The 12886-nt window shown below is 30.2% G+C and overlaps 1 protein-coding gene across 5 annotated transcripts in view; it reads right to left on the bottom strand.

The window, feature by feature from the left end:
• Nucleotides 1-966: 966 nt before the first annotated feature.
• Nucleotides 967-12886, bottom strand: part of ppef1 (protein phosphatase, EF-hand calcium binding domain 1) — a 27996-nt gene continuing 16076 nt past the window's right edge. For all 5 annotated transcript variants that reach the window (XM_073915974.1, XM_068224183.2, XM_073915975.1 and 2 more), the window contains 10 exons: nucleotides 12810-12886; nucleotides 11978-12014; nucleotides 11052-11201; nucleotides 9838-10179; nucleotides 7954-8139; nucleotides 6574-6716; nucleotides 5718-5824; nucleotides 4823-4986; nucleotides 2093-2177; nucleotides 967-2009 (listed from right to left, as the gene is read on the bottom strand). The exon at nucleotides 12810-12886 is cut by the window's right edge and continues 90 nt beyond it. In XM_073915974.1, the coding sequence (XP_073772075.1) occupies nucleotides 1810-2009; nucleotides 2093-2177; nucleotides 4823-4986; nucleotides 5718-5824; nucleotides 6574-6716; nucleotides 7954-8139; nucleotides 9838-10179; nucleotides 11052-11201; nucleotides 11978-12014; nucleotides 12810-12886 (1491 nt within the window). In that variant the 3' untranslated portion in view covers nucleotides 967-1809. The remainder of the gene's footprint in view (nucleotides 2010-2092; nucleotides 2178-4822; nucleotides 4987-5717; nucleotides 5825-6573; nucleotides 6717-7953; nucleotides 8140-9837; nucleotides 10180-11051; nucleotides 11202-11977; nucleotides 12015-12809) is intronic.

Below are 12886 nucleotides of genomic sequence, written 5' to 3'. Positions count from 1 at the left end.
TTTTTGGCTTTATACAGCAACACGATGGATTTGAAATGAAACGAATGTGCTTTAACTGCAGACTGTCAGCTTTAATTTGAGGGTATTTGCATCCAAAACAGGTGAACGCTTCAGAAATTACAACAGTTTGCATATGTGCTTCCCACTTGTTCAGGGTCCAAAAGTAATAATGCAGAAGGACTTTTAATTTGTCAGTAATCTGGGTCAAATGCTTCAGATGAACTGTATGCTGTTACAAAAATCAGTGCGTTTAAGATCTGCTTTATTTAAAAATCAGCGATCTCCACTACCTGTGTGATATCTGATATAAAGTGGGTCTCAGAATGTACAAGAAGCACTGCATTAAAATACATTTTTCCCCACCATGTCTTTAAAATATGAACATTTATTTTAGGCCACTATATTCAATGGAGCTTGATGGGCGCGTGCAACGGCTTTTCTTCTCGGTTAACACTTGAACAACTAAATGAATGCTAAAGTCTGTTTAACTGATTATATTTTAATCACTTTAAAACATCGATGCTGTAAAAAGAACCGTATAAAAAATGGAAAAAAGTCACATTAATCATTCACCGAAAGTTTATCAGTATGGGAAGAAACACTAGCTCCGCATTTACCCTATTGGACAGAATAATAATCCTAAATCAAACTTTCACTTTTTAATACTTGGTTGCAAATCCTTTGCAGTCAATTACAGCCTGAAGTTTGGAATGCATAGACATCACCAAACACTGGGTTTCATCCCTGGTGGTGCTCGGCCGGGCCTCCCCTGCAGTTTTCTTCAGCCAAAATGTTAGAATTGTGTAGATGTCCAATTATTTCTGGACCTAACTGTATATTATTTCAAAACAATCATTTATTTTGGACGCAATTAATCCCAGCACTATTTAAAATGATTTATTTTTAGTTTTTTCATATTTCTGTTTAACTTTACTTTTTACAATTATTCCTCTTTTTTCCTTTTTGTAATGATAGCAATAATGTAGACAAAGTAATACGATACATGTATACATTTACATTGAAATAATTTATACACAGTGTGTTAGGACGTTAAATACAGTAACATTTAGAGATTACATTTACAGTATTTATTAGATATTTTTACATGTTGAGTTAAAGCAGACCATCCTTTCGAATTTCCTAAGTTGGGATATTGCATGATAATTGACAAAAATGGTTTTCAGTTAAATAATAAGTGTCAGTAAGTGTCAAAAAAAAAAAAAAAAAAGTAATACAGTGGGTTTAGTATCCAATTTAAATGTGGCATTACTCGCAATCTTAATCCCAGAGACCAAATATGAAAAACAAAGTAGTCAATGTTTTTGGGTGTGTGTGAGTGTGTGTTTACTGTTTTAATCTCCCTTCAATTTTTAAGCCTTAAATGTGAAATCTTGTCTTACAAAAGCTCGAATTGACGTTTTAGGTTTGATAATAATAGATGCTATGTTGTAAAACACACACAAGAACAAAGCTCATATCAGAAAAAAAAATCAACAACAGAAGTGACTCATGACTCAAAGTGAAGTCACAATTATGGGCTTACGTACTGCCAAACAATTAAACCGCACTTGTGAATTACAGTGCAACACAATAGTCGTGACCGACTTTTTAATTTATTTTTAATTTAATTTATTTGAACATTTTCTTTAACCCGTCTTCAGTTAATTATATCACAAAAAAGAGTGAAACCACTTACCTTTATGAAAGAAATGAAAACCTGTGTAATGATGTATAAATGATGTATTTGGAGTCCGAAAGTTGTTAAAAAAACTAAAGTTAAAGTAAATCTGTGTTGTCTGTGATCCAGAATTAACCCTGCTGTTGCTCTTTGACATCCAGTTTATGCACCACCCTGAAGGCCTCCAGGAACTCAGTAAAATCAATGCTGCCGTCTTTGTTAAAGTCTATGCTTCGAGCCATGTCGTCTATGGTCTGGTCATTCACAGCCACCCCTAAATGAGAGCTGAAGAGCTTCCAGGTCTGACGAAACTCCTCGATGGAGATCTGACCTACACGTGGTAGGCAGATGGATGGTTATAAACAACAAATAACGATTATTAGCATTATTAACTCATTGAACAATAATGCTAACCTGAGTGATCCTTATCGATGATGTTAAAAATGATCTCCAGGTCAGTTCTATATCTATAAAGTGTTTCAGCTAAGTTCGGGGTCACCTAAAAACAAAGAATAAAATTTAAAAAAATGAAGTTGCATTGGTCTCAAATGCCATATAAAAAAGGTTATATGGTATATTTTATTATATTATGATATAAGCTCAATTATAAGACTGGGTAGAAAAACTTTAATAATGTTTTTTTTATTTATTTATTTATTTTTTTTAAGTGGACTATTCAATATAATCAAAATTCATGAATGGATTTCTTTTTCTAAATTCTGTATTGAAACATGGTTATATAATTACGTACACTCACCGGCCACCTTATTAGGTACACCTGTCTAACTGCTTGTTAAAGCAAAATTCTTATCAGCCAATCACATGCCAGCAACCCAATGCATTTAGGCATGTAGACATGGTCAAGACGATCTGCTGCAGTTCAAATCGAGCATCAGAATGTGGAAGAAAGGTGATTTAAGTGACTTTCAGAGTGGCTTGGTTGTTGGTGCTAAACCGGCTGGTCTGAGTATTTCAGGAACTGCTTATCTACTGGGAGTTTAATCCACAGCCATCTGTAGGGTTTACATTATTATAAAGCGTGCATTATCTCAGACTGGTTTCTCGAACATGACAAGAGTTCACTGTACTCAAATGGCCTCAACAGTCACTAGACTTCAATCCAATAGAGCACCTTTGGGATGTGGTGGAACAGGAAATTCACATCATGGATGTGCAGCCGACAAATCTGCAGAAACTGTGTGATGCGATCATGTCAATATAGACCAAAATCTCTAATAAATATTTCCAGTACCTTGTTGAATCTATGCCACGAAGAATTAAGGCAGTTCTGAAGGCAAAAGCGGGTCCAACCTGGTACTAGAAAGGCATACCTAATAAAGTGGCCAGTGAGTGTATGTAATGCACTGTAAAAATTGTTGGGTTTCACAAAATTCCTTCAAGTTATCCCATAAGAATACGATTAAGTTAACAATCATTTTTACAAATTTAAGTGGATTGAACCTAAAACAATTAAGTTGTACCTAAAAAACTTAGGAATTGTGTTGTTCAAAATTTTTTTTGTGTGTGTAATAATGTGATGCATTTAATAATGCCAATCAACCAAGATATTTCTATATAGCTTGTGGGGAAATAGTTTTCTGCATAGTTCCCTATATACTGTACCTCATAGCAGCAAAGAATGTGTGTAAAGAAAGAGCATAGAAAAAGAAGCACTGACAGGTGACTTTCTGTGATGCAAACGTGAAACATTGTGCAGAAACAACTGAATTTAACACACTTTTGTGGCTAATTGTAACTTAAACGGTCAAATATGAAAAGTTAAATGGGTATTCATGTAAACAGTCAGTCATATCTAAAATAAAAGCAGTTCAGAGACATTATAATATTTTAAAGCAACAGCAGCCAGAATACCCCTTTAACTGCATTACTGAGAAAAAAATATTTGGATTGCATTTCTTATCTCCCAAAGTTGACAGAAAACATCACAGTTTTTAAAATATCAACCTTCACCAAGTGGGTATTATGTCAGTTTCTGGTACTAGAATTATAACATACTATGAAATACCTGAAAATATCAAGTGTAAAACCAATTTATTTAAAAGCATAATCAAATAATCAAAATTTTAATTTTTAAAATACTAAATCATCATTATTTTTTGAAGTATGCCATAAAATATTTCAGATTCTCACTTGATTTTAGTGTTATAGTTAAAAAAATTTCTTGTTTTTTTTTGTTTTGTTTACTATAAGACCATAATCAAGAGTACTTGTGCAACAGGATTACGTTTGTTAAATTTTTTGTTAACAAACAATGCTGTGTCTGTATTTGCCATTATGTAAAACAGTCAAAATATGGTCAACCATATGGTGGAGCAGGCAGCTTAAGGGATAATACACACTTTGTGCCGTTAATATTAAATGTAGAATATTGAAAGTAAAAAAGAAAGTTAAATATGTTTCAGAACTTTCTAAATTCATTTATTTTTAAATATTTTATATTTCTGTGTATGGGCAAAAATTGATCCCATCCAAAATAAAAATATGTGTGTGTACTGTGTATGTTTATTATGTATACATAAATTCACAAATGCATGCATATTTTTGAGATATATAAATGTTTAAATATATTTAGATAATAAATATATATGTATATGACACAAATTATATATAAATTGAAATATCTATGTAACAAAATTGTTTGTATAATTTTGTTTTTATGTATGTGTATATAACATATACATAATAAATATAATACGAGCGCACATATTATATCAAAGCATATTTTATTTTAGATGTGATTATTCTTTGCCCAGCACTTATGCGTGTGTGTGTGTGTGTGTGTGTGTCTACATGTGTGTAAAATGTGAGGAAAGGCACTTATTTGACCTTGAAAAAGAGGTCTAGAGAAGTGGCTTCTGTTTTAATTTATTTTAATTCATTTAATTTTTTGTTGTTCACACTTCTTTTTTTTAGCTTTTACAAATATCAGCAGCATTTGTATTAAATCTATAGTCACTCAATTGATTTGAGAATTGAATCAATAATCGATTGAGGAATTAAATCAAGAACTGGATCAAATTGAATAAAGAGCTTGTGAATTTGAAATCAAATCAGGACATCTGAATCAATACCTGGCCCTAGTCAGATAAGAGCAAGAGCATGAATATAAATGAAGAAGCTGACCGGAGGGATGGGCTCTCCAGGACTGATGTCCTCGAAACAGGATTCATATTCCACATTGCCATCTGTGCCAAGACGGGCCAGGCGTGGGCGCAGGGTTCTCCATGGCAGATCCAAACGCAGAACAGACTCCACCACCTGTGCCCACTCACTAGTGGAGATACGGCCTGAGACAAACAGACAGAAGAACATTTTATATTGGTGTAACATGTACTGGTGCTTGTCTGCTTTTTCAGTAGTTTTTCATTTTTTTAACATCAACATCATGCATTTGTAAACATCATGTTCAGCTTACTAGATTACAAGTGCAGACTATAATGTAATGTAATGTAACATAATATAATATATTATAATATAATGATAGTACACTTTTATTTAATGCAATAAAGGCTATTTTCAATTATTTTCAATAAAAAAAAAAAAAAATTCTGGTGATACTTTGCTAAAAATGTCCTTAAGAGAGTTCAATAAGATAAGTTATAAAAATTTTTCATTTTTATTCATAATTTCATTCTGCATGAATGCATTAAAATGCAAAAAAGTAACAATAAAATATTTATAATATGACATTTGTAACATTAATTATAGTAAATATAAATATATTTAAAATTTACATTTAAAATTAATCCTCGGTTTTAAATAAATGCTGTTTTTGTAGCCTTTCTTCTCTATATATCATGGTTATCACAAAAATATTTTTAACAGCTTGATCACTAGTGGAATATATTACACTTTACAATACATTACAATAGAAAACAGATGTTTGAAATTGTAATAATATTCCACAATAATAGAGTTTAAATCCTACTTAGGTGAGCATTTGTGACTTCAGAAATCTTACCAACAGCAACCTAATTAATAATACATAATATAACAGAACATAACATAATATAATAACCTGTGTTATTGATGTCATACTGTTGAAAGGCAGCCATGAGTTCAGAGCGATGAGCATAAAGTTTCTCTTTCAGAGCCCTGAGTGCAGAACCTTCAGCTACTCGAACCCTAAAACAAACACGTTCATTACCCATCACACATACAGTTACAAGCTTTGTTCAGTGATTCTTTCAATGCATTCATTTATTCATTTAACCAATACTGATTTTCACTACAACAAAAGTTATCAATAATGAGCAAATTACATTTTACACAGAGTATTGTCTGTTTTTTTTTGTTGTTGTTTTCAGTTTCACCAGTGGTAATATAGTCCATAACAAAATTTGGGGCAAAACATTTGTCCGTCTCAGAGAAATACTGAAGTTCTGAATGAATCCGTTTTTGAACAAATCCTTTAAGAAAATGACTCTGTTCCTAAAATGTGGTGAAGTTGGACATTTGATGACTGATGAATAAGAGAGGTCATAAATATTGATGTAAAATACTGAGAAGCTTATTTTTTCATTTCTTTTTTGTTTTGTTTGTTTTATTGTTGATTTTACTTCTGTATTAGATGAATGTAAAGTTAAAATGCAATAAATATAAAAAAAAGAAAATTACTCCATGATCTATTCCTAAAAATACCCTAATTTTCTCACATGCTTGGTTTCTAAGTGAATCAGTCAATCCGAACAAATAATTTGAATGAATAATTCAGCGATTTACTTATTAACACAGGGTATTACTGTCAAAACAACACTGACGTGAAATTATCATTATCAGGAAAAAAGAAAAATAATAATATATGCATTTTTTTTGTCAATTTGTTTTATATTGTACACCCTTAATACATTTGTGATTGAAAATGTGGCGAGTACCTCTGATGGAGGGTGAGTTTTCTGGTGCTTCGACTGACTTGATACTGGAAGAAGCGAGGGACAAGTTCAGGCCCCAGTTTGACATAAGCCCCACGGTTACTGCCCTCTTCATAGTAGTTTGATGCAGAGAATATAGTGATAACCTTGGATAAAAGAAGAAAATACTTCATAAAAGAAAAGACCTCATAAAACTGAACTTTTGTGGCCAAACCCGTTTATTATTTGTTCTATATTTCTTCCTGTTTGATTTCATTCATTTATTCATTTTCTTTTCGGCTTAGTCCCTTTATTAATCTGGGGTCGCCACCAGCAAATGTTATATATCCAGCATATGTTTTATGCAGTGGATGCCCTTCCAGTTGCAACCCATCTCTGGGAAACATCCATGCACACTCATTCACACTCAAACACTACGGTCAATTTAGCCTACCCAATTCACCTGTACCGCATGTCTTTGGACTGTGGGGGAAACCGGAGCACCCGGAGGAAACCCACGCGAACGCGGGAAGAACATTCAAACTCCACACAGAAATGCCAACTGACCCAGCCAAGGCTCGAAGCAGCTACCTTCTTGCTGGGAGGCGACAGCACTACCTACTGCGCCACCGCATCACCCTGTTTGATTTCTTCTTCTATATTTCTATTACGGCTATATTGGACTAGTAAACAATTATGAAAACTGGTAGCATTGTCTTTCATAGTATATATTTTTTCTTACTATTCAAGTTAATGCTAATGGCTACAGGTTTCCAACATTCTTCAAACATAGCTTTTTTAATTTCATTTTAAATTTTTTTAAATACTCATAAATTAATAAACAAATATAATTTCCAAATAAAAATATAAAATACAAAAATATTGACAGTACAAAAAAGTCAATGGAAAAATGTATTGAACAATAAAGGTAAAAAAAAAAAAAATTAAAACAATAACTAAAACAAATAACCGTGATTAATTACAAGTGTCAAAAATAAATTAATTAAGAATAAGTAAATGTACAAATTCAACACATAATAAAATAAAACAAAACAATTTAACAGAAAGATAAATATAAATGAAAAATTAGACTTAATAAATAAATTAAATAAAAAAAATAAAAAAACATTGAATATAAATAAAAATATCAATTTAAAAAAAGTTTTTAAAAAGTTACAAAAAAGTAAATAATAAAAAAATACATTTTATTAATTAACAATAAAAAATAATAAAACAAAATTAAAATAAAAACAGTAAAAAATAATATTGGCGTCAACTATTGTTTTAACTGTGACAATTCTCTTAAACTTACCTGTACTGTACTAAATTAAAATCTAAATGTAATGTAATAATAGAGTGACAGAATGGATCACGTTTGGGACAGTTGGAGGTTTGTGTGTTCACCTGTCCATTGTGGCAAAGCTCATAGCCCTCCTGTTTGCATTCGTGTGATCTGATGAGCAGACAGAGGCCGTGTTTCTGCAGCAGTGTCTGTGTCACGTCTGGCCCGAAGTAACAGCCTCCACCGCGAAAAGAATTGGGACTGCAGCCATTCTGATGTTTAGGGTCACTCCACAGGATATCCACAACCTGCATCAAACACGTATTTGGATATAACACATACAGTTTGGACTGTAGAGGTATTATAGGACTTTACTCAAACGCTTTAAACATTTATTATTACAGTTGTTTTAATAACTCATTTCTAATAACTGATTTCTTTTATCTTTGTCATGATGACAGTAAATAATATTTTACTACTTCTTTTAAAGTGACATTTAAAGGCTTAACAAGGTTAATTAGGTTAACTAAGAAGGTTAGAGTATTTAGGCAAAGCTGATACAGAAAAGCTTACAGGGGCTAAAAATTTCAACAATGGATTTCTTTAAAAAAATAAAAACTGCTTTTATTCTACCCAAAATAAAACAAATAAGACTTTCTCCAGATGAAAAAATATTATCAAACATACTGTGAAAATTTCTTTGCTCTGCTAAACATCATTTGGGAAATTATAAATTAATTTAAATAAAACAATTTAGTTTAAAAACCAATAAATAAACAAATAAGTTAGAAACAATAAAAAATAAAAGCAATTATTAAAAAAAAGAAATAAAATAAAAATATATCAATAGAAATTCAATCAATTAAAAAATATTCTAATAAATAAATCATTGCAGTTTTATAAATAAATTGTAAATTGTGGGGGGGAATCTCTGGTATGCAATGCAAAATACTTTAAAATAAAATTCTTTTTTGCCACTGAAAATATACGATTCATATTTCTTAGTTACTAATGTATGTTCTTGCAGATGTATATGTTACATGGTATTATAATTTCCAAATAAAAATATTAAATAAAAAAAGGAAAAAATACAAATAAAACAATTTAAAAAATCTACTTTGGAAAAGTGAAAAGTATGAAATAATTACATTAAATTAATAATTTAAACAAATACATTTATTTAATTAAAAATATAATTATAAATAGATTATGAATAAATAAATAGAATTCTAAACTTGTGAAACTGAATTAATTTAAAATGAAAATCAAATCTGCATAACTAGAATAATATTAATTTGGAGTACAAACTAAATACTACAGGACATTACCAGGACCCAAAGGTTTTTAACATTTATTATCATTTATTTATTAAACAATCCAATTAAAAACCACCATAAATAATATACAATAACTATATTAAAACCATTTAGTTTGAAAACTGTTAAATACACAAATAAGTAACAAACAATCAAAATGAAAGCAGCTATTAAAAAAAAGAAATAAAATAATAACAAATAAATAAATGATAAACTAAACTAAACATAAATAGTCAAACCTGAAATTATTCATACCCTTAGCAAATTCTGACAGCTACTTTTTGTTCAAAAGTAAATAAAGAAAAATATTTAATTTAATTTTACAGAAAAATATTTAATTTTTTCCACATTGATGCCTCGTGTACATCATTATCTTTTGGAAGAAGCGGTGTCATTTCCGTTAAAAAATAAATAAATTTACTTTAAGTCAGAACGTGCTAAGGGTATGAATAATTTTGCACTTAATGTACAGTAGATAAATGTAATAAATTTTGAAATAAATGAATTAATTAAAAATTACAAAAATGTATGGATCTGAAAAAAAAATGCACACTTCTGAAACTTCTTCAATAGTCATACTGTATATACTTGGCTATTATACCAAATGGAGACCAAAGCAGAAAAACTGTTTTACATCTAAAATTCGTCACAAACTCACATCGCACATTCACTGGAAAGACAACAACTGACCTGCTGCCACTCCAGCTCTTCTCTGGGCAGCTCTGGTGGCTCCAAGGACACGAATGAGTCCAGAAAGGGCACTTGGAGCATGTCTGTGGGGCTCGGTGGAGGGCGGCGTGGAGTGTTTTTGGCTGAGACCCGTGGCGAACACATGGAGGAAGAGGAGGATGAGGAGGATGAGGAAGAGGAGGAGCGGCTGCCCTGCTTGCTGAGCTTCTTCCTTCTGCTGCGGGACGAGTGTCGGCTTGAGGATCTGCTGTTTCTGCCCCTGTTTCTGCTGCTGCTGCGACTGCACGAGCGCACCGTCAGATGATCAGTGCTGCGCTTCGGCAAACGCAGAGCTGACTTCACCTGACAACAACATGTGCATGTGTGAGACACAGAGTAGGGTTTTTACATTATGCGATAGAATTTTACTAACTAATTTAAATAAACAAATAACAAATTTTAAATATTAGTTTATGCAATATGAAAATCAATATCAAATAAATAAATAAATCTAATTTAATTACACTTAAATTATAAACTTAAATAGAATTTTTGCTTAAAGGTAGAACAACTTGGCTGTCAGCAGTACTCAGAAAATAAATAAATAAATAAATACACTTATACTTTTCAAATAATAATATAACATATAAAGCCAAATGCAAATAAATAAATAAATAAAAAAACAATTAATCTAAAGTTTATAAAAGAAATAATTAAATATAATTCATAATTAATTAAAACAAATGCATTTAATTAATAAAAAAATAAACAAATAGATTATAGATGAATAAAACAAATATATCCAAGACATTGAAGCAAATTAAATAAAAAGTTGAAAAAAATGTATACTACTTGATGCATTTTAAAAGTCTTCAGAATGTCCATGTCAATAAATATAAAATAAATAATAAATTATTATATTTACAAATAGAATATATTAAATGGCAATGTATATAAACAATAAATCTGAAATAAATAAAAAATATTTAAATGGTTAAAAGAAATCAATCAATTATAAAAAATATGAACAAATTAATTTAGAATAAATATATAAATTCAATACATTTAAATACATTTAAGCAATAAATTACTTCAAATCAATAAAAAATAAACACTCTACACTTTATGCTTTTTCCTAAATAAACAAATCTACAAATCAAAATAAAGAAAAATTTAGGTAACTTTTAAAGTAAAAACAAAGACTATAAATCCAACAGAAGATAAAAAATGCCTACTTTATGCCTTTCAACAGTGCTCAGAAAGTCCAGATCAGTTTTGTCCGATATGCCACCATGAACAATAAGCACTTTGTTGTCTATTACAGTTGCAACAGGAAGAAGACTGAACACATCCTGAAGGAGCTGCAGGATTTCCCTGCCATGAGTCTATTGACAAAACAGAAAAATATAGTAAACATTGCCCTAGATGTCCAGTAGGAGGCAGCAATGTCTAAAACAGAAAACCTTTATTAATTAAACACTGTTAAACAATATACTTTATTGTTTACATTTTTTAGGACAAAGTATTAAAAAACAAACTGCAATATAAATAACATTAAACTTCAGGAAGGTTAATCAATATATTGGTAAGTTTTAATGGCACAAAACTTTTCTTTACATTTACAAATAAACATTTGTCCAAAGAAACCGAAGCAATATTCAGGGTTTCTGCAGGTTTAATCACATCAAATTTAAGACTTTTTAAGACCATTATGAATGAAATTTCAGACTTTGAAAGGGCAAAATGCTAAGAAAATTTTACTTATGGCCAGTAGAACCTAATTGTTTTTACTTGCCCCAATAAAGTTAACATTTAGTTATTTGTTGGCCACATTTTTTAAATAAAGTGTAAAAACAAGCAATGTAGTTATATACATATATTTCTTTTATGAGCATAACTTTTCTTTTTAAAAAGGATAAGTTTTAAAAGCTAGAATAAACAAACTTTTTTGTACAATACTAATTTATGCATAAATACAGGGCGAAATAAATTTATTGTAAGGACGAAATGAAGATAATTCAACCATATTGATTATTAATAAAATTATATATTAATAAAATAATTAAATTATTATTTTTTTTTATTTAAGACCCTGCAGGCACCCTGATTACTACAAAAAAATTTACATAAAACATCAATCATAAAACCTAAACCTATTTACCTTGTACTTCTGCATGACTTCTCTGGTGAATCCATATCTGCAAAAACATACATTCACTAAGAAATACAAAGTAGATTTTTTCAGAAGCAAAAAAAAAAAAAAAAAAAAGTATTTTGCATTGTATTCCAGATTTTGTTTTCCCCACAATTAGAAATTTCTTTATAAAACTGCAATGATGTAGTGAGCACAGAAGAGCTTAATAGTTAAGGAGAGACACTACAGGCAAATATTTTTTTTTTCATGAATCTGTCCATTTTTATGGCTTTTTGGCATTTCAGACAATGTTTTTAAAGTCTAAATGTAAAAAAAAAAACTCCAAAATGCATGTTTTCCAATTGTGTCTATTGATTTTAATTACAATACATATGTTATTATACATATTTTTCTCAAAAAACCCAAAAGGGTTTTGAGAGTTTTTTTGAACTGAGAAATAAACTTAAAAGACTTCACAGTTTTATTAATATCTATTTTTTTAAGGTGATTTTCATACATCATTTGTCTGAAAATGAAAATATGTATTATTGACAATATACTTTATTATACTTTGTTTGACAAAATGTTATGGAAAACACATTTTTGTAGTACTTTCTGAATTGTGAAGTGAGAAGAATCTTGCAAAATCCCTTCAGTAAAAACCATGTGTAAAATTAAATAAATAAATAAATAAATAAATAGAAGCTGACTTCTTGTGAAATTCAGATTTTTTGTGCTAGAAATGTATGCAGGAAAACTTGTTTGTAATTTGTAATGTAACAAATCAAACAGGGATTTACTGTACAGTGAGGACTATTAGTTTTACCCAATTTTTTGTTAACATGATCTATTCTGTTACCTGAGGTTCATGATGTGGTCCTCATGGTTTCCCCTGTTCAGATGCATGTGGTCGGGGTAGAGCAAAACGAAGGCAAA

Source organism: Danio rerio, chromosome 11 (assembly GCF_049306965.1).
Source record: "Danio rerio strain Tuebingen ecotype United States chromosome 11, GRCz12tu, whole genome shotgun sequence".
In the NCBI taxonomy this organism is placed as follows: domain Eukaryota; kingdom Metazoa; phylum Chordata; class Actinopteri; order Cypriniformes; family Danionidae; genus Danio; species Danio rerio.
Note: the sequence above shows the minus strand (reverse complement) of the source record. Positions and strands in the feature narration are given on the sequence as shown.